General features: G+C 35.7%; 1 protein-coding gene across 1 annotated transcript in view; it reads right to left on the bottom strand.

Moving 5' to 3' along the window:
• The window catches only part of CSMD1 (CUB and Sushi multiple domains 1), a 956173-nt gene that overhangs the window by 422264 nt on the left and 510402 nt on the right, over positions 1-23507 (bottom strand). Inside the window, exon 5 of the mRNA XM_071741767.1 lies at positions 13409-13616. Coding sequence (XP_071597868.1) covers positions 13409-13616 — 208 coding nt within the window. The remainder of the gene's footprint in view (positions 1-13408; positions 13617-23507) is intronic.

The following is a 23507-nucleotide window of genomic DNA, read 5'->3' as shown; positions in this document are numbered from 1 at the left end:
TAATTAAGAATTTCATACCCCAAATTTGCCCAAATCTGTCAGATTGTGATATCCTAACAAAATAGTACATTAGTTCTGCATCAGAGATGCATAAATATAGGTGGTTTGGTTTGTTAATAAAATCAGTCACAATTCCAGACTAATGAGAGGAGAAAACTCACCTATATTTGTATGAAAGAGTTATGCTTCACATACCAGGTTCTTACTAAGGAAAGCTGAAGACAGTAAGTGGAAGTAAGCTTCATACAGACTTCTAAAAATGGAAAAATGCTCCTGTTTTATGTAATTTAGTTTGAACAAACAGTTAACTGTTATTATCACTCCTGAGAAGTTCCTGAAATAATATCTGAATTTGGAACAAACAGGAGATGCAAACTCTTTGAAACATTTCCATATCAAACAGTTGTCTTTCTTTTAACTCTTCTGAGAAACATATTAAAATCCTTGGTTTATTTTTTTTAAAAAGGTTAGGTTTTCTTTCGTTATAAACACAGTAATTAGTGTTTAAAATTTGACAATGAATTGAGATTCTCCTAGTATAAAACCATTAAAAATGTGGATAAATCCCAAATATAAATAAAACTTATTAATTCAGCTCTCAAATCTGTGTAGATTTGCAGGGCTTTACTGCTACTTACTGTACACAGAAAAATTAACATCTTTAAGAGCTTCATCTAGCCCAATGGGATTGCAGTGGATTGCTTTCAAACACAGCAGCTGAAGCAAACACATTACCCATGGTTTTTTATTACCATACAGCTACCCAGGAGGCACTGTGCTAATTCTAAATATTTATTGTAAAAACCTGTATATCTGTTTCTAAGAAACCAAGATTTCTCTTGATAGTTGCCTGCTGCAGAAAAGTTGAAACCCTCAGCTTTACAAACTCTCCTAGTAAACAGTACCAAAATCTGGAATCACAAACCTTCAGTGCTAAATACAAGATTTACTGCTTCAAAGCTTTTTTATGTAATAATGAAAATAAAAAAAAGAATTGGTAGAATGAGGTCTTCTCATAAAGTCAGCTTAAGATCTAGGTTCTATACCCTAAAAGTAGGATCCTGTTGTTATCCCTAAGCTGTACATAATAATTTCAACCTCATTAGAGCACAAACCAAAGACAACGAATGGCCCAAGTGTCTCCCTTCACTGCTGTCACTGCAGAGGTCAGAAGGACTTAGCTGCTGAACTCATGGACTCAGTTTTCAATTTGTCAGTTTATTTTTTGGCTGATTTATAATATAAACACATAATTGCATTTAAATGAAATTCACTGCAGGTGAATGTTAGAATCCATGAAGCCTTTGTTTGGAAGTCAGACTCTTCTATTCACATAACACGTGGGCTGCACATGATCTACAGAAAACCTTACTTCCTTTTTCTTTCCATAACATTTTTATAAGACCTTGTTTAAATATTATGGCAAACAGAAGATCACTAAATATGAGTATTGGGAATGACACGGCAGTAGAAGGTAGCACTTGTCCTTTACATCTTTGAGGAGATAATATTAAAAGGACATTTTAGCATCCTTAAAATAGCTCTAAGATACATGTTGGCCATAAAAGTTTAATTATAGTTTTGACCTCAGAAACGGAAAATAGTGATTTTTAATGTTTTCACCTTTTTTTCCTAAAATATATGTATATTTTTAGCAGCTTCAATAGGAAAACTGCTGACACCAAGTTTTAAATTATTTTTTATTTTATTTACCAGAGTGGAATGGTATACTTCATGATGTGAAAAATGACCTTTTTTTCAAGGTAGATAAAACAATAATAATTTTTTCCCCCTAGAGAGCAAAGATGCATTAATAGGTATGTTTATAGTATTATATGGTATATCCAAGCACTGTTTTCAGTCTAAAACTGAGATGCAGCCCTCAATCTCCTATATAAAATGCTAACCCTAAACAATTTAGAGGAGGAAGAGTTTTGAGGATTTTCTATGGTACAACAATACTGCTGAACCTCAAATGATCTTTTTGTTTATGTTTGCACAACCTTGGAAGATTTACTGCTGTACTAGTATATTGTTATTTTTTTCTTGCAGCACAAGAAAGATAAATATAAATCTGAACAATATTTATTTTACATACATGGAATATACTCTTTAGCACTAATATTGTAAATAGTTGTTTGGGGTTTTTTTCTACCTATAAAGACTAAAGTCTGAATATTAGATACAGCAACAAAATAATGTTAATTTTTTGTATTAGTTAGGCCCAAGAGAGGAAAAACTCAGTCGTAAGTACCTGGTATTCTGTTCACTCAGTTCAAGCTTCCATTTACTATAGCTGCAGTTCAAAGAAGAGCTAAAGGAGCTAAACACAAGTATTTGAGTAATAAGGACTACAGTATTAGCAAGAACTAGCAGAACTCTTGTCTGAAGGTATTCTTTACTAGAACAGAACATCCCTATGAATAAAGCATGCATAAGTCCCAGATTTTAAAGTGGTTCTCCGTTTGTTTTAATCATAAGAAATTCCTTTACTTTCCTTTAATATGCCAGATAATCCACACAACTTCTCATTTCAACATGTAGCAGCAGTCCTAGTGACAAGTCTCTTTAAGTATCTAACAGTAATTGAGTACCAGAACACAATGAGAAGAAAGATTATTTTGTGGGCTAATTAAAAAGCTATGCCAACTTTTATATACAAGTGGGTCAAAACAAAGCTAGCATTCTTTATTCCTGAGTTCTCAACTTTGTAATATTAATGATATTTTTATGTACACAGAAAGATGACAAATGACACTTCATTAAATCTGCATGTATGCTATGCTAGAATATATCCTTATTCTCTTTCAGTCTGTATTGTAAATTAAACTGCCCTCAATTCAGTCAGCTAAAAAAGACAACTGTGGACCACTGTGACAAAGTAAATAAATACACAGTTTATAAACCTCATTTGAAGTTACTTAAATTAATTTACATACTACTTCCTATATGGGTTTTGGGCTTTTGCTCCTGCAATTCTAATTTCAAAATAGGTATGCAAAAAGGAACACATTCTAAGAAAAATAAGGATTTTTTTTAATACAGAATACTATCTGGAATTGAGCAATGTTCAAAAAAAAACCTGATTACAATTTCCAAAGTCTCTCAATACAAAAAAAACTTATATGCTTATATGCTCAGTCTTCTCGAAATGCAGATCATGTATCTATCTCTACATGGGATTATGTAGAATATAAAATTACAGAATCCCATTGTCAGATTTTCATAACATGTTTTTTGTATTGTTTCTAATCAACAGATTTTAATACTCGGATCACATAATTCTCAATAAATAGCAAGTTCCCTAATACAACTTTTCCCTTTCTGGCCTAGAAAATCTGCATTTCTTTTCTGCCCACTCTGTCTGCTTCACTAAAACTATTTGCCAATCTTATCAGCATACTGAATAATTTTTTAGTTGATTTACTCATCAACTGCAAAGCATCTAAGATATAAAAGTTAATCATTAGTATTTCCTTTTTTGATTTTTTTTTAAGATGGCTTGCATTTGAAATTCGTACTCTTCACTGTGGTGCTGCTAGAAGCTTTGCTGTTCAACCAGCAAAATCCTTGTGTTCTCTTTTTTGCACAGCAAATTCCCTTCCCTGCTGGTTGCCCTCTCCTTTTCCCACTTGGCAGAGAGGAAACCAAATCCCAGTATCTCAGTCACTGCTACACATCATATCTCAACTTTCTGTGCTGTAGCTATTGCTTTAAGACAGGAGAGACACAAAGCAGCACAGTACTTTCTAAGTGCAGACCTCTGCAGAAAACCTATTAAGTCCAACTGCTAAACTACCATGAAGAGATAGAAAAAAACAAAAAAAAACAAAAAAACAAACAACCCCCCCCCCCAAAAAAAAAAAGAAAAGAAAAGAAGAAGAAAAAAAAAGAGTAGCCATAAATAGAAGTGTTATTTAAATTTAATTTAACATTCTTTTAAGAGTCAAAGATGTAATCAATACATTTTGTGTGCTAACTAAACAGAGATACCAGGGGCCAAGGTATTTATTAACTGTAAGAACAGATAGATCATTGATGTACTTACTCTGCACTACTGTAGATTACTGCAATAATCTTAGCAGAACCAATGTAAAAAACTAATAGGTAGCTGGACAAAAATGCTCACAATGGAGATTCAGGAAGAGTTTTCTGAGGGAGTTTGTACACTTCTGTATATCTTGCTGGGAAAAAAAAAAACAAAAAAAACAACCTACCAAGAAATATTTTAACTGCTGTGTCAGCTTTAAATAGTCTTCAGTACTTGCAGAAAAAAATAACCAAACAAAACCAAAACAAACTAACAGACTTATATTTACACTTAATTCTTAGATCCTAAGGTTCTATCCTTCTTTTAAAAAATAATGATTAATCACTGAGATAATTTCATTTGCTATTTAACTTGCAGGAAAGTAAGAATGCATTAAACTACCCTAATTCCTACCAAACAGTTATTCATATGTGTGGGTGTTTTAAAATATATGTTTAAAAAAACAAAGTACATTTAAAAACTAATTATATCATAGAATGCTTTGAGGTGGAAGGGACGTTAAAGATCATATAGTTCCAATCCTCCTGCACAAGCAAAGACACCTTCCACTAATTCAGGTTGCTCAAAGCCCCATCCCTCTCTAACACTTCCAAATATTATAATTCTAATAATATATTCTTCATTTAACTACTAGTAAAAAGGGAGTAACCACTTTCTTGTTTTGACACACTTTAAGTACAGCAATAAGGTCTCCCTTGCCTTTTTTTCTCCAGGCTGAGCAAACACAATTTTCTCAAGATTTCCTCATATGACAGACTTTCCAGTCCTTTGATCATCTTTGGTGTCATCTGCAAACTTCATCAGGGTAGACATCATGCAAACACCCACATCACTTCTGCAGATGCTAAAGATGGGAGTGTAAGGCCCCATATTGACCCCTGGGGCACCCTGCTTCTGATCTGTTGCCAGTTTGGAAAATAATTATTTACCACCTACCCTGGCTCCTGGGTGCAGCCTATCCACCAGCTCCACATCCACCACACAGAGCACTTGTCTAGACCATAATACACCAGTTCCTTTGAGAGGCTATGCACATACACATTCTCAGCAAGATTTTCTTCATTAACACTGAACTCCAAAGATGCATACATTAGTCACCTCCAATTTTATTCCACATTATTTTTTTTTTGTGGAAAAATCAAGGATTAGATACCATTTTTCAGAATTATTCTGATTACTGAATGCAAATCTACAGCCACTGCTAGGGCTACACAGCAAAAGCCTGGGGTGGGAGGTGGAGGATGGTCTTGATAGGATTTTAGTCTAAAGCTCCAAAATGCAGCTATCTGTAGGTTTTGTCTTACTAGGAAGCTACGCTTGAGGCTGTCTGCAATGCTGAGGTACTGTGTAAAAGCATAAACATGGCAATTCATAAACACCTCTATGAAAAGCTTCTAACATTACCTGAATACACTGGCATGAGCTTTTTTCATCATAAAAATATATTTCCCTGAACCTAATGTCAATTATTTTGTGAGAAAATTAGGCTAATATTATCGGTACTCTGGACTAATGCATCAGTCTTTGTAGAAGGAAATTTTAGGAGCACATAGAATCTCCAGATTTAGACAGTCTGCTTAGAAAGATAGTAATGCTAATGGTATTTTAAGCAATTCAATCTCTCTGTTAATGTATTTAAACCTTGTTTACATGTTTGATTTTGAAAATCTTGTGCTTTTCATGTAATTTTAAATGTGATGGAAAATTATACTGTTGGGTCACAGTGCTTCCTTGAGTGAGTTCTCTCTCTTATGTTCCTGTCAGTTTGTGATGTGGTATGAATTAAGCCTTTATACCTCTTCAGCACAGTAGGCTGTAAATTAATAGGTGCAAAGAAAGCAATAGTGTTCTGTGAATTAAGCATCAATTTATTGTTTCTGTACTTCTCACTTCATACACTGTTCACATGCTGGTATTAACAGCTAAGCAGTCTCTGTGTCTTTACATACAAGAAATTAGACTTCTTTAGTCACTGCTACTAACATGAAGTCGATTTCCCATCCTGTTTTAGGGTCAAAACCTTTGCAAAAGCTTCCACATACTTGTATGCATACATTTAATAAAATATTTAACATAAATATATAATGTAGCATGAAGATACCACAAAAGATAAGCAATGCATTTCAAATATGCTCTTAAAATACAAGCCTAAGAACTTTTGCAATATTTCTATGTCCATAAACTAAACATGTTTATTAACTTAGCCTTAAATAGATTTGTCTTTGCATCAGGTCTCTACCAATTTTTATTTTTTTTTTAAATTGCATTATTTCCATCACCTCTATCTCTGTACACAAGATTAGAACACAAAGGAAAAACAGGAAAGTGTTTTGCTACATTTTGACCTGAAGCTTTCAAAAGAATGACATCTGTATTTCAGCATCTGCCATCATTATATAGGCCAGGATTTGAGTAAAGACAACAGAATACTAATACCACCACCACTATCTATTTACCAGGAAAGATGATGGTAGGCTACCCTTACCTGCTATCCTACACAGCAAAGGTAAATGTACCAAAACAGTCCTGATTTGAGGAAAAGGAAAGGAGAGAGGATACGTCTGCTGGATCAAAGCAGTAACACCAGTGAGGGTGCTATTCCTGTGGGCTTAGGATGTTTTTATTCACTCTGTGCCAGTGGGAGGGCTGACTTAAATACACTTTCCAAGCTCATTTGGGATATTACTTTGCAAAGGCTCTTCTGACCTATAGTAAAGAATTCCATTGCTAATCTGAAGATCAAATTTCTCAGCCCCTCCTACCTAGCCTAAAGCTGTTTCCAAAAAACACTATATCCCAACCTAAGCAAACAAAAGTTGTCTCATGTTAGATTCGTTCTTGTGTCTCAACTCAAAGCCCTTTCTCCTTTCATCATTTCCTTTCTATCAGTGTAATGCCAGTGTAAAAAAATAGATGCTAGATTTCACCTTATTTTGTAAACTGCTACTTGCACTCTTTATGCTTTTACTTTGTGGTCTTTGTAGCAATTAGAATATGAAGGTGCCTCACTGCTACCAGTAGAGCTTAACTGCCTATATAGGATATATGATGTTATTTAATATACATGTACAGGAGAATAACCTAAAAAGAAACCCACACAGTGTCCTGTATTGAAACTTTTTTTTTTTTTTTTAATTGCTGAAAGGAAAAAGATAACAACATCCAGAACAGGGGAAAGAAATGCAACCCTGTCTTAAAATAATTTCTTTGCAGCTTTGCTTTCCTATCAGTAGTAATCAGGTTTCACCTCACTTCTTATAGCAATGTCAGGGACTGCTTACTGCCTGTCTCATCTACATTTTTTTTTTCTTTCTATGGACCCCAGAAGTACTGAACAGGGTTCATTATATTTTCCCAAGTCTCCTAACAATATACTTACAACTGTGGATAATTCATTCTTTCAAGCAGTCATTTGAATGCCTGCAGAAAATCCATTTTGAAACATGATGATTTTGATAAATATAGCAAAGTACAAGATACATCACTGATGAGATCATCTTATTAATCCATATTATGGGAAAACTGTAGGAGTGAAGAAGCTGTTTATCTGCATATGTTTGGGTATAGCAACTGCTATGCCAAAGAACTGGATATAGATACTGAATTAAAACATGCTATTTCCCACTCAGGGAATTTTAAAAGACTCTGAAAAGCAATACTTTACGTCTGTATGACATGTTTAGTTTACATAGCTACATCCTATGCAAATCACTGTGCCTATTTTCTTTTCAGATTCCAGAATCTGAGTGGGATTACCCCTTTGGTGACTATGTTTAAAAACTCTGAAAGCATCTAGACATTCATTCCAAGATTACAGAATTCCACAGGCACTCAAGTACAGCATGTTGTTTGCAAACCCACAAATTTGACTCTGACTGTTTCACATGGATGACTTTTTGGGGGAGGGGATATGCTTTTCAAACCTTATCCTAATAAAAATTAAGGGAAAAGGAAAAGAAGATCAACTACAGTGTGACAATGCTTCTTAGGGATAAATTTAGCCAGATTTTAACTGAAATAAGGATGCAGAAAGTGGGAATGTCAGTAAGAGAGGAAGAGAAGAGAGCAGTGAGAGTATGGGTGTTATAAAAAGAAAATGGCCGTGAAGAAACAAGCAGCAGCAGCAAAGGCAGCAACTGACAGGACTTGGAAGCTGGGGAAAAGATTTATTCCACTGAGTCTTTAACAGAGACGTGCCATGTTACTTATTCTAGGGGTTCTTCTATCATTTATTCACTTTGCAGAATGAGAGTGCCTAGGAATGATGTGTGCAAGAGTCTGGAAAATGTGGCATGGAAGAAAATGGTTAGCAAAAACATAGTTCATGAACAAACAAATGCTAATTAGGTAAATAAACCTTAATTAAATATCTAATATCTAAAATACCTAATATTCTGTCAGAATCACTGCATTTTTCAGTCTTACAAAGCTCTTCAAACAGAAAAAGGTACTGCCTTCATCGCTCACCTTAAAATGATCTTCATCCTTCCAATGTATCTTGGGGATTTGATTTTCTATAGTAAGTCAATTTAGAAATATATTTGATAAATAGTGTAGAAGCACTGAACAGCACTAATGCTGATTTTCAAATCCCATGGGATTTTTTTTTATACAGTATTTCTAAACTTTGCAAAATGGAAGTTATTAAAAAGAATTTGAGGGTAACTATGCAACTCATTTTCCTGGAAAAAAACAAAATGAAAGATGTTGCATTGCAGGTCAGATGAACAGGCTGTGAAGTGCAGAAGCTTATACTTATTTGACCTAGTTTCTTAACCAAAATAGGTAAGAGGGGAAATCTAGTTAAAGCCTAGAGAAAGGTAAGAGCTTTCAAAAACTAGTAAACAGCAAGAGAACTCCAAAACATCTCCAAAACAAACAGAGAGCTTTGCAGAACTTCACAGGTGACAAAAGAGGGTGACTTTAAGCATGTCTCTAAAGAGGCTAAGATAAGTAGCAAGCCAGAAATAAATTACTAAAAATTTAAGTAATGTTCTCAAAGGAAAAATCTGGAATCAAACTGCATTACTCTCATTTCATGGCTATGGCAAATCTGACAGAAAAGGAAAAGAAAAAACAATCTTATGTAGCCAAGGGTCACAAGCCCTTTTCTGTTGTATAGGAACAACTTCATGGATGGTGAATTTGCAGGCAATCCACTTTTTCACAGTAAACCAACAGATGGTGCTCTTTAGCTGTGTAATTATGTAATTGTGAGAGACATATTAAGTTCACATGTATACATCTACTTCCATAGGTGTCTATCAAAAAGATGATTTAGACTACTCCATGTACTCAAAACTTTGCAATAGTCCTCTCACAATGAGAGTGACAAAATTAAGACAGATCTCTATAAACAGGACAAGAAACTTGCCTATAAACACACTATTGTTTTGAACTATATTGATGTGTTTGAACTGCTATATTTATCTAAAAACCACAAAAGTTTCAGATGACTCCAGGCAGTGAAGTCAAATTTTATGCCAAGATTATCGTTAATTCATTATCACTGCTTCCAAATCACTCTTACATCCACATACATTTTAATGGCCTTTCACTAGGATATTGAGGTGATTTATAAGGAAGTGAGAATAATCTTAGAGGTATTTTTAAATAGTATTAGGAAATTGAATTGGGCTAAAAAGTATGAAGTGTAGTTCACTCTCTTTTATTGGCAAATACTGGCAAAAATTTGAAGGATAATTTCTTGTTTAAATTGAAGCATATTGAGATAGCATTAGTATTGTAAAGTAAAAGAGGAAAACAAAATTAAAACAAAATATATTCAGTATTAAGATTCCAAGATAAAAAATAATAATTGCTAAACTATACTGACCATCATAATCACCTTTCATGCACAGGATAGTTTCTTGTCAAACAGTCATTTTTATCTTGCTAAAATTATAGCAAAGTCACATTTAAACGAAAAAGTCTGAATTAGGCCTACCCATCCCCATGTGAATTGCCCAGCTTTACATAACTTGCAAACAGTATTTTTGTATTGGGAATATCAGGAAAGTGTCATTAAGGGAGTTTCAAAAAGGTGCTTTCCCTAAGTGATACATTCCTGATTTTGCTTCAAAAATGTGTTCTGAAGTTTTAAGATGCTTCTTATCATAAACTCTATAGCCAACCTAAATTTCATCTTAAGTACTATATAACTTAAGCTGAAGTCTAAAGGGACAAGTATTTTTAAAATTATATTTGCTGCTCAGAAATCATGCAAAAACCCCATTTTTTTTTAGTTCTAATAATTACCAAAGGAGGAACCCTCCAGACTCAAAAGATCTTTTGATTAAAAGTAATAGCTTACCAACATGTTTTCCATCTAAAAGTCTTCTATATAATAGCAAATTAAGCAAATAATTCAAATTCAAAATGTTTCTTTCCTTTATAGCCTAAGTAATACTACTTTTATTTCTTCCATGTATTAAAAGGCCTGTCCTACCTGCTTCACATTCATTTTGCAAACATTGATGTTCACCTTTTAAGCCTGTTGACCCTTATGTTGATTCAAATCAGCAATAAAAATGTGTTCATCTATCTCCACAACTACCTGAAAGGAGGCTGTAGGGAGGTGGGTGTTGGCCTTTTCTCCCAAAGGAATGACAGCACCAGAGGAAATGGTTTGAAGCTGCAGCAGGGGAGGTTTAGATGAGATATTACGAAGAATTTCCTAACTGAAAGAGTGTCCAGACACTGGAACAGCCTGCCCAGGGAAATGGCTGAGTTAAAATTCCTGGAGGTATCTAAGAAATGTGGCACTCTAGGCTGTGCACTAGAGGCAGAGATTATAGGAGCTTTGGTTTTTCACTTCTTGCATGTGTGTGGTTGGACTCACTGACCTCGGTCTTTTCCAGCCACAACAATTCAGTGTTTCTGTGATCGACTGAAGGCCCAAAGCTATATAACTGCTCCTTAACTAGGAAAAAGAAAACTGAGTAACATTGGAGTGTCTAATTGTAACACAGACACGAAGTAACTACTGAAGTAATGTCACTTGAATCTTGCGAAAACATTCTTGGAGAATGTTTAGAAACATGTAAGTTATATGAAAAAGTAATACAATATAATTAATACTACTATTACATAATAAATATTAGGCTTATAATGAATATAATTACTATAATATCATTTATATACACATTGTATGGATGTATCAGATTATTTTTTCTCAGCATATAGATTCTACTTGTTCTAGAGTTTCCATTGCTTTAATTAAAAAAAATCCACCCAGTTTTTTCTGTAATCATACTGGAACTGCTCCTAACCTTTTTGATCTGTCTGGCAAGGGTAATCCAGACCTATTGCACCATATACTAAAGCCACTAAAGAATCATTAGTCTGAAATTATTTTCCATTTTCTCACTCTCTTTCTAGCTTTTGCAGTTCCTGTATATCTGTCTGTCCATGCTCTTCACAATGATAGCATCTGGACTACTTTACAGCAAATTTTTTCCTTTAAGTGAAAAAGCAATCATAATCATCAGACCATACTAATGGAGTATCTGTATTCTAACACAGAGTTACTGCATAAAGCTGTTGATATCATGCCAGGTACAACAAGGAGAAGAAAAAAAAAAAAAAACCAAACCAAAACCAACATTTTAAGATGATAAGCCTAAAGATCCTTAGTTTTAAGTATGAAACAACTTCACATTTAAACACACAGCTGATTTTAGCAGATTACAGCATGCACTACATTTAGCATGGTTCTAATGTCGCTATGGTAACAGTTCTGGGGTAAGCATAGCTGAATGTATAGCTTCACTCCAAAATATCCAATAATCCTTAAAACATTTCATATAAAACTTCCCTTCTACATTTTTATCAGTGATCCTGTACTGATCCTATAGTGGTATCTGTGATACTGTTTAATAACTTCATCAATGACAGAGACAGCAGGATCGAGGGCACCCTCAGCAGGTCTGCAGGAGTGGCCAAGCTGAGTGGTGCAGCTCACAAGAGTGCATTCCCTCACATTCCCTCAGTGGTGCAGCCTGAGGGATGGGATGCCATCCAGAGGGACCTGAACAAGCTCAAGAAGTGGACCTGTGTGAACCTCACGAGGTTCTGCAAGGCCAAGTGACAGGTCCTGCACATGGGTCAGTGCAACCCCTGGTATCAACAGAGACAGTGAGATGGAGGACTGAGAGCAGCCCTACGGAGAAGGACTTGGGGAACTTGTAGGTGAAAAGTTAGACACAAGCTGGTACTGTGGCTCATGAAAAATGAGGATAAACAGTTTAGCAGGTTTTAAGCTGAAAGAGGGTAGATTTAAACCAGATATAAGGAAGAAATTCTTTAAAATGAGGGTGGTTAAAGGCTGGAAGAGGTTACCCAGAGAGGTGGCAGAAGCTCCATCTCTGGAAACAGTCAAGGTCAGTCTGAGCAAGGCACCAGAGGTTTTTACATATTTGCCAAGCACGGTTGCCACACAGTTTTATTTGACAGTTTTTCAACAGATCAGATATTACTTAGAACTTCATAATTATTAATGTATTGCACTGCCTAGCCTGTCATGACATCAACATAATAGAGAGATTGCTTCAGATCTCCAGAAACACATTCTGAATATAATAACTATCAGTCATCTGTGAGCAGCAGATCTGGTGGGTTTTTTTCTAGGATACATTTATAGCAATGGTGTGTATGTCAAGCACCAGACGTTCTCAGAGATGGAAAAAAATTTAAAACCTGCATATGTAACATGAAGAGAAATCATAATACAAACTGTTCTGCAATTTAATTAATTCGCAAAGATAGAACTTTAATCTCTAACTTAGCACAGAGAATGTCTATTTAGCATTATAATTACTATGCCCTAATATTGCTAAGCAAACAGTTTTAATATCAGCCAACATAAGATAATACCTGTATACATGAGTACATGTAGTAAAACTGAGTTATAGGCTGTTTAGAATGAGATGGTAACTGTTTGTTCTCTATGTGTTCCTGTTTTACTGTGAGGCTGAATTTTGCCCACTGTGTTCATTGTTAAGTCTGGCATCATGATGAGCCATTCAAGAGACATCAGATAATGTTCTTATACAAAATTCAAATGTGTAACATCAGTAAATGTTCACCACTAACACATCTGGCAAATGTAACTCTCGAAGATGGAAGAAAGATCAAGATTTAGAAAGAAGCAGAAACAATCTGCTATGTTTTTATTATTAAAAAAAACCAACCAAACAAACAAAAAAAAAACCACAACAAAACACAAGTCTAGAAGGTGAAAGGGACCAAAGGAAAATGCATAACAGGTAGAAAATATCTTAAATATATTAAATATCTTTGAAAACTACTAATTAAAAAGAAAACTAGAAACAGATCTTTACAAGATCCCTGACTTACCATATTGAAGGAGCTTCTGTTCCACTGATCTCTAAAAAGTCATATCCTTCCTCTAACTGGAAGTCAGTGAAGACCAAAGCAATGGTATCACCTGGTTCAGCCAATATGGTCCAGGTGCAGTCAGCATTATTTTCATACTCAGAAGGGAAGTGAGGACTTGAAATAGTTCCACTTGTCCCACGCAGTGTCCCTCCACAAGCTCCTTCAGCTGAGGAACAGAATACCAACTATTAGTGAAGCCGCACAAGTGAAGCATCATCCTTGCTTCTGCAAGAGCAAACTCAGCTCTTCCCTTCTGTGCACAGAGCACTCACAAATATATGTACATATAACAAACAAAACAAACAAACAAAAAAATACTATCCAGGTGAATGGAATAAAGCATTTTTTGACCTTCAAGCAGAAGAGGTTTTGGTTGGGTTTTCTGGGGGGTTGACATTTTTTCCTTGTTGGTGACACTTCAGTGCCAGGCCAGACAAGGATAAGGTTAGCAGAGACATCTACAACGTGCTAATTTGGAGAACCTGTGCTTTTGCCTTGTGATAGGGCCCACAGAATAAGCCTAGGAAAAAAATGGGCAGAGAATCACAGAAATACTGTTAGGCTCTCTGTGATATAAATTTCTAAATAGTGAACATTTCTTTCCTGAAAATCTCTCATTTCTTATAACTAGAAAAAAATACAGAAAATAATAATCTCATATAATTAAATCCTGTAATAAACTAGGAAGCATTAATGAAATCATACTAGCCATCCTCAAGGTTTTTTTGTTCTGGATCAGGATGTTTACAGAGGGCAAATACAATCAGAAGGTTTTCTTGCCAGACGGACCTTCCAAGGTTCATGCACCATTGCATGAACCATATATTTTTAATGGTTATTAACAAAATTTCTTTGATTTCTCCCTCAGTTTCTGGCTTTTTATACAGTGCATACTGAAATGGTCATCGTGCCTGTAGGGGATGAAACGGGAAAGGAAGTGAAAATTAAAGAATTCATGGATAAAGCCAAGGATAAGTGTCAGAATTCCTGGTGCATAATACATGCAAAGATTATGGTAATTTAAAAACTATTGCAAACCTATGATAAATCAAAATGGATAATTAAGGTCTGTTATCCAATAATATCTAGATTTATCCTTTTTTTTCCATTTTTAGATTATATATATATATAATATATATATTGCTTTCAAGTACTTCAGGCCATCATTTAACCCAGGAGAAAAAAAAAAATAATAATAAAGAAAAAAGAAGAAGAAGCAGCAAATTAACTGCATTTATCCTGTGTCAAAACTTTAGTATGGAAAGCAACACTGAGTTACTGAATTCAAGCGAACCATCAAAAGCCAAAACTTGATTATTTCCACCCTCTCTTTTTTCAGACTTTCTACTTGTTAATATTTTTTCATTGGGATTTTTAATTTTTTTTTTAACAATGAAAATGTAAGAGACTTCACTTTCATTTAAATAATAAAAATGTAAACAATGAGAATGTACTTTAATAATGCAGAAAGGTTCTACCTGTGTTGTTGAATGCCAGCAAGCAGGATTTTCACATTCAGGGTAACCAGCAAGAGGTGCAGAATCCTAAGTCAGCCATAACTCTTCAGTACTGGCTGCTTGCTGTTAAATTTTGTGGTGAGAATATTCTCAATGACATCATCTCCCACTGTGTTTATACTGACATTAAGTAATATGCTAGTGGTAATTACAATGATACTCAGTGTTTCTGCTGCAGAGCTCATGAACAAGCTTTGAGCTCTAAAGCTCTGACTTTTACAGCTGACAAGAAAGGCTTATGTAGTTGATTATTTCAGGCAATCACATGCAAAAATCCAAATTTAAACACTGTACATTACCACTGAAAGCCAGAGGAACTCAAGAGAGATCTGCCCAGAGGGATGCTTAGCTTCTGAATATATTCACAACAGCATTTCTAAAAGGTTTGCAAGAAACTAAGATAGCTCAGAAATGGAAAGGGAACATCAGTCAGGTAAGACCAGAGTCCTAAATTGAACCAGAATGCCTTTTCTCAGAGATTTGGATGTGTTAGGGAAAGACCATTGTGAAGTAACAGTGCACAGAATGATCTTTCCTCCAACATCACACACATGTTCCAAGAGCCTGTAGTTTGTAGACTTCATCATAGGTGGCACCTAGGCTAAAGAATGCTAAACTGTAATAAATTGCCTGAAAGGGAGCACAGGAAGGCACGATGTGGCCACACACCCAGAGGGTGGGAGACATTAACTGTCCAGACATACCCTGTGTTTTACCAGCTGGACTCTGACCTAGTTGGTGTCCCTGGGATGATGTTCCTTCTTAGCCATGGCCTTCTCTATGCTATGCTTTTGGCAGAACCAGAACAGTGCTAAGGAATCTTAATACATCACTGTGGCTGTAGTAATTCAACAGCAGATAGTGCCTCAGGCTTCATGAATACAAACTCTTAAGTCATTGACAAATTGCATTTTTAAATGTGCAAGTAATTAATTCCAAACACTAATGATTATTTTCAAGTTGTAAGCAACTGCACAAAGTGCTGTTTGTATCAGCATAAGTGACTACTTGAAGTATAAAGTTAAAACATGTGGAACTCTCAACAATCAGGAATTTAGTGCTTGGAATTTTGAGAATGTGCATCTTATATAAAGTACACATGCAAACAGATATGGCTAGCACCACTTGACAAAAACCATACATACTGTATAGAAGCATAGCTTAGATAAAACAGATAAACATCTCCATCAAGCTAACGTATGTAAAAGCTAATGTTTGTAAAAATCAAACAAATCATTGAAGAACCATGGCAGTCAATGAAAAATCTTACATTTTTCTTCAAACTAGGAGGAGTCATTTCACCAAAAATAACAACCTGACAATTTTGGCAATCTGTGTTTTGCATAATGAGATCTCGCAACAAGTGAGATGCAAGCCCTGCTAAGCAGACATCCAAGGATGTGGTAAGAACAGACACAGTATTGTAGAAAACTCCCTTTTTTAAATTTGCTTAGATACTTTTTGAACTTCCAATCATTTTTACAGGACCTTCCCAAAGAAATGCCTTCCAGAATGCAATGTTCTGTATTCTTTATGCCTTTTTAATACAAAAATTAATGAGATGTTTATTGCATAAGAACAATAAAAAATATTTAAAGGTATCTAAGCTTTCAAAATTAATTTAGAATCTGAAATTCAATTATCAGGAGGTTCTCATTTGAAAGATCATTTTACTACATTCCTATTTTCACATAACTGATAAAAACATATCTGTACATAAAGTACAACATACATAGTAAGAAAAGCTTTCTCTTGTGTCATTTGTGGCCACTTCCTTATCTCTTTATAACTAGCACTGAAAACTTGACTGATATTTTATGAATTGTTATCGAATGGCAAACTGTTATTTCAAGTCACATTTTTAAAAACTTATCAATTAAACAACATTACAGCTTATTAAAAATATCACTGAAACAGCTTATTAAAAATATTGCTGCCCCAAGGACCAGCCATGTCCTGGCTCATCCAGTACAGCATAGCGAGGTGGTCAAGGGAGTCTGTCAAGAGTTCAAGAAGCATACAGACAACACTTAGTCATTGGGTTTAGTTTGAGGTAGTTCTATGAGGAGCAGAAAGTTGGACTCTGATCCTTATGGGTCCTTTCCATCTTGAGATATTCTATGATTCTATGATTTATCCAATTCCTTTTTAAATGACATTTTTCTTTCATTAATTTGTGAAAAAGTAGGTAATTGTACCTCATTTCATAAAAATCTTCAGTGCAGAAAACAGATCTATGAAATAATTTTAAATTACTAGTTTCATAGACATAGCCTTTGGATATATTGGAAATGGTTAATATGAGGAGTTAATTAAATGACTTCTTGAAATAAGACTTCAAAATTACCATTTTAAAATGTCTGCTAAAAACTTAAAAACAAGCCATAGTATGTCAATGTCAAGTTTAAAAATAAATTTTGGTATGTCAGTTCCAACTGTCAGGCTGTTAAACTGCCAGATTCATAAATACCAAAAACATCACTAAGTGTTACAATGCTGTAACATTACACAGTCATCAGATAACTCATTGATCTAATTTAGTTCCAAATGGCAGCCAGCTTTCTATCAAAATATTCACCTGTACTTGCTAATTTTCTTAAATATTTTAGTTTTTTATAGACTTTATTTTGAATACGTAAAAGCCAACACCTGTGCTTCTTTTCTCTGTTTGAGAAAATAGAAACTTGTCAGTAGGTTGTCTGGGGTTTTTTTTTCTGTCTTCTCTTGAATACAGATGTACTGCATCCCAGATAAATAGGATATAATCAGTCTCCTTCTTTTCTCAATTTCTTCTCTTGCTGTTGATCAACTTAACATAAATTAAATACTCATTAGAGCATGCATCTAAGATCAATTTTCTTTCTCTCCTGAGAGTTTTCAAAGGACACTTGAAAATAATTTGGATTGCTCCCTAAAGAGCATGGGATTTATTTTGTTAAAAAGTCAGAAATAATTGCGGTTTAGGAAAATAGCGTAAATTTTATGTATATTAAAAAGTCAGATTTCTCTCATCAAGCTAATGGTATGTACAAAATAGAAATGTAAAAATTGTCTCAATTTGTTTAGAGACCTTTGGGCACCCATTGCAGCTCTAGGACTATTTATTTTAGCTTTGATGTTTCAGTGAGCAAGTTCTAAGCAGACCCAAATGTCTAGTGGGGTTGTCCTGCAGTTATTGGCCCTGACAATACTGGACTCAGCTGGTAGTACTTCCTGGGGTGTGAAATTGGTCCATTTTTTCCCTTTGTAAACATTGCAATTAATTACATAGCTTTTTACAATTCTTACTTATTCTATTGTACAAGTTTGTTATATTACAGAGACCTATGCTCCTTCCATCTACTATGGAGAGGAAATCCAATCTACTAGTGAAGAAACTTACAAATTTTGAGTAAGAAATAATGATTGACAAAATACTTGCTACTCTGACAGAAATGCTCAGTTATTAACTGACAGTGCATGCTTAAGCAAATTTTAAATCCAAACCCTCACTTATAAAAACCACATAAAAAACCATAGTACTAGGAGAGGACAGCTAGGTTTCTTGTAAAGACTGTTTCCTTTCAAGTAAGTAACCTGTGTTGTTTCCAGCAATATAATAATCCTTCATTAGAGAGTATTTTTTGTTTAACACTGATAATTATCCCTTAAAATAAGTATACAACAAATTAATAGTGAAGCCCTAATTTTGAAGCAAAAAGAGAAAAGACTAAACTCTTTAGGACCAAATTAATGGCTGTTCTAGATTTCACCTAGATTTTTTTAATAATTAAGGAAGTTAACATAGTTATTCTCAGAAGTCTACATGCAGTTATTAAATCTTTCATCTTTTCATTGCTGCCCCTGAGCTTTGTTTTTCAGTTTTTCTGGATCATTTTATCTTCCTCAGATGTAAACTTTGCTCATGCTCCTAACGGTTACACAGGTCCTCTTTTTTATTCTTTGGCTTTACTATATCATTCCGGATCCCTTCACTATGTTTTCATTGTACTGTTCATTTAATTTTTCACTTTTTGTTCCTGTCTTCTTGTTGCAAAGATCCAACTTTGAGCTGTCATCTTTTGGGTTTTTTTTAAGAGGTCCCTCTATGCCTCCTGATATCTGTTACAAAAAGAATATATAAATAAAGGTATCACTGAAACACACACACACAAAAGAAAGAATACTTGTAGCTGTGTTTGTATTTCAGTTGGCTGTGATGTCACCAGTCCTGCACTACTGAGTAACAAATTATACAAGGTATCCTGCCTGCTTTTCCTGAAACATTTCTCTGATTTCTTATTTGACCAGTCAGGGGTAGGGGTGGGGATCTCTGCCCAAGGCCAAGCAGATATGGTAAGCTGGATGTGCCTCTTTGAGTAACATATTCAAGAAAGGGAAAACAAAATTGCAAAACAATAAAAAAGGACCTGCAGAGCAGAGGAGAGGATGAAGTGAGAGAAATACCAGAAAGAAGACACCAAGGTCAGTGAAGAGGGAGGGGGAAAGGTGCCCGAGCAGAGATTTCCACGCAGTGCGTGGTGAGATGGCAGCTGCCCATGAAGCAGCACAGTGGAGCAGTCCCTGAAGAAGCTCAGTGGAGCAGTCCTTGAAGGATGTTGGATTTATAGCCCCTGAAGTGTCACAGGTGGGCAGAAGTGAAGCAGCAGCCTGTGCAGGACTGCAGATCTGCAACCGTGGAATACCTCATGCGAGAAAAGGTTTTCCCAAAGCATCCATGACTCTGTGGGAAGCCCAGACTGGAGCAGCTCCTGAGGGACTGCACCTCACGGAAGGAACTCATGGCAGAGGGGTTCACGAAAGACTTTCTGATGTGAAAGGGACCCCACGCTGGAGCAGAGGAAGAATGTGTGGAGTCCTCCGTGGAAACATGTGGTGAACTGACCCTAAACCCCCCTCCTCATACCCCCGTGCTGCTGAGGGGGAGGCAGGAGGAAGTAACTCAGGCCCATGGGGAAGTGATGGGGGGCAGGAGGAGGTCTGTATTAAGATCTGGCTGTCTTTTCTCTTTCTCCTTGTAGATTAAATTAGTTTTTCTTTCTTCTCAAGTTAAACCTGTCTGGTTTTTGCATGTTACCATGACTGGGGAAAGAAAAGCTCTATGTCCTTATCTTGATTAATGAGCTTTTGGGTGGATCTTCTCTCTGTCCCACAGTGGGTGGGTGAGTGAAAGGGTGAGCAAGCAGAGGCCTGGTTGGTACCAGCTGGGCCTAAATCGTGACAGTTTCACTAAAATTTCATCTCAATGTAGCCATGGCACCAATTCAGGTTATTCTGACAGTGAACAAAATCACACATGCAGGAATACATTATGTCACCAGAAGAATTAGATTTAAGAAAATACACTCACTTTACTAGGTAACGCAACATCAGTAAGTCAAATTAATGGGAATTTTTTTTTCTTTTCCCCTTTATTTTTCTTGTTTGGTTTTTTGCTGCTCATATGAATCTGTGAGGATTGGCTGCTACACCAGAGGGTCGTGCAGCCATTCAGCAGCATCTGGACAGACTGTAGAGCAGGACAAAGGGGAACATAATGAGGTTCAACAAGAGAAAGTGTAGAGTCCTGCACCTGAGGAAGAGTAACACCATGCACCAGTACAGATGAGGGGTTAACCTGCTTGAAAGAAGCTCCAGGAAGACAGACCTTGGTATCTTGGTAGACAATAAGATATCCATGGGAAAGCAATGTGCCCTTGTGGCTAAGAAGGCCAATGGTATCCTGGGATGCATTACAAAGAGTGTGTCTAAAAGGTCAAGGGAGGTTCTCCTCCCCCTCTATTCTGCCCTAGTGAGACCACACCTGGAGTACTCTGTCCAGTTCTGGGCTCCCCAGTTCAAGAGAAACTGGTATATACTAGAGAGAGTCTGATGAAGGACTACAATGATGATTAAGGGACTGGAATATCTGTCTTACGAGGAAAGACACGGGCCTGTTTCATCTGGAGAAGATAAGACTCAGAGGAGATTTTATTAATTTTTACTAATATCTGAAGGGTGGGTGTTAAAAAGGGGTCAGTCTCTTTTCAGTGATGCCCTGTGATAGGACAAAGGGCAACGGATACAAACTGGAACACAGCAAGTTCCACCTTAACACAAGAAAAAACTTCTTTACAATAAGGGTAATGAGCACTGGAACAGGTTGGCCACTGACGCTGTGGAGTCTCCTTCTCTAGAGACTTCCAAGACCTTTCTGGATGCATTTCTGTGTGACTTGTCCTACGTGATCCTGCTTTGGCAGGGAACTGATGATCTCCAGAGCCCCTTCAAGCCACTACCACTCTATGATTCCATGCTTCTATGATATTATACTCCTTCTTAAACTTATAAAATCATATTTTTATGAACCTCATAGGCTGAGAAGATATGATGTCACAAAATTACTTGCGGCCTCAGAAAGTAGGGGTAACATCAAAACCAATTTCTTTTTGCTATATGTTTTTAAAATATCAGTTCTGAATCTCTATATTTAGTATACCTTTCTAGTGAATCATAAACCCTTCTTCATTTCTCCCCTTATCTATTCTAATACCTTCTGGATCATAAATTCTTTATCAAAGTACTTCTCCAGTAATATTTCTTAATTCTGAACCTGATTAATTCTTCCTTGATTGGCTTGGACCTTTCTGACATATGATCTCTTTTACTGGTTTGTCTTCTTTATTTCCCTCAAAATCTGTGTGTCTTTCTAATATATTACATGTTCTTCCCCTCACTGCTATTTTTGTTGTGAGAAGAAGCTTACTACTGTAATATCACTAATCCAATTTGTATTCCTAATTCTATCTTTATAAAAACCTAGACTCATGCAACTATAATTATCAAGGGATTCTCAAAATTAGTGAGAATGGAGAACCTAATTATATGAAGTTCGTTTAGAAGTAGTCACATACAATAAATCAGATATTAGTGGAGTTTCTGCAAAGAATGAAATTAATTTTCAAAATGTTTCAAACTTATACTGCATAGCATGTCAACCCCAAGATAACAAAGGCAAAAGCTTTTGGGTTGCACACTACTACGGCAGCCACAACTGAGACAAGACCTTCTTAATTCTCATGACAGATGCCAGAACAGGATTTAGGTGGGCTATTGATTCTTCCTGTCAATTTTTGCAAGGCACCATATAATTCCTTGCAGAAACTCATGGTAAACTTCTTGGTTAGCATCTAATAGCAGAAAAACCTATGGTTACTCTCATTTAGCATTTGGAAAAATAGAACCAAGTTTTAATAATTACCTTGTTTTTTCAAAGTTAGCCTTTGAACTTTGGGGTCTGTTTTCTATTAGACAGGAACAACTCTTTTTCAGTTTGAAAGTTGTCATATTTTCACACACTAAAAATCAGTTCATGAAGGGAAGTGAAGTGAAAAGGGAGTAAAGAGATAAAGCAAACATCTTGACAGTCAAACTAGTTTTCAAAAAATATTGACTACTACTTGGTTTCTGATCAGAGTTTGTTATGAGCCATCAATTAATCTGTACTACATTTCAGCTCCGCTGCCCTCCACATGGCTACAAAATAAAGAGAGAATCTCTGAAACTGATTTGCAGCCAGAGAAGCAAAATGGCAGATAAAATAGTCAGTGCTGTCTACATCTTCCCGGAGGCTTAGTAATTCACTAAGGTACTTGCCAAGCAGAAACAGCACTGATGCAGTTAGACAACTTATAAATTACTGGACAACAGTTTCTTAATGCTTCTGAAAATATTAATACAAAATTGTAGAAAACACTAATTTGATAGAATCAGCAAAGTTACGGAAACATACCACAGAGTACAAGATTAATATGATTTTTTCATTATATAAACCTTGCAACTTTAACTCTGTCCTATTATCTTGCATGGGTGACATGAAATTAGTTTATAATGACAAGAAAGAATACTATACAATTCATTAAGAAAGGCCATCCTCAAGGCTCCTTATTCAATAAATGGAGAATTTTTGGAAAGAAAAGTGTTAGCCACAGCAAAAGAGAAAATACAAGAAACTATAGAAGTAAGCAGGCAATGTGAAAGTTCATTATACTTGGTGTGTTATAGTGTGAGGCTGCTCTGTACCATCTTTCAAAGGTTGTGACTATCAAGGGTGATTCCCAATGACCAGAAAAAAAAAAATTTCACTCCTCATTTTCAAAAAAAGCCAGGATGTATATCTCAACTGTACATCACAGACCTCCATAATATTATGGTGAAAGAGTATTTATGAAGACAATTTCAAAGCACACAGAAAACAATCATCTTTGAAAACAAACACAGAAACCAAACAGTCTTTGCTTATCCTCAATGCTATCTTCTACGAAAGGACTTAACACTAACAAAGTTTTTCACAACATAGTTCCTTGTAATCAAATTGAGAGCATATGGATTGGATGAGTGGACTATTATGTGAGTGAAAAACTGGCTGGACCATCATGTCCATGCAGCAGAGACCATCTTGTGGTGACTTGCAGCATGTGCCAGGGATTCAAACTGAGGCTGAACTTGTATAATCTCTTCAACCTGAGTCTGAAATATGGGACTGAATGAAATGCACCCTG

The sequence above is a fragment of the Heliangelus exortis genome, chromosome 3, assembly GCF_036169615.1.
Source record: "Heliangelus exortis chromosome 3, bHelExo1.hap1, whole genome shotgun sequence".
NCBI classification, from domain to species: domain Eukaryota; kingdom Metazoa; phylum Chordata; class Aves; order Apodiformes; family Trochilidae; genus Heliangelus; species Heliangelus exortis.
The sequence above is the reverse complement of the archived record's forward strand: the minus strand, read 5'-3'. Positions and strand labels throughout refer to the sequence as shown.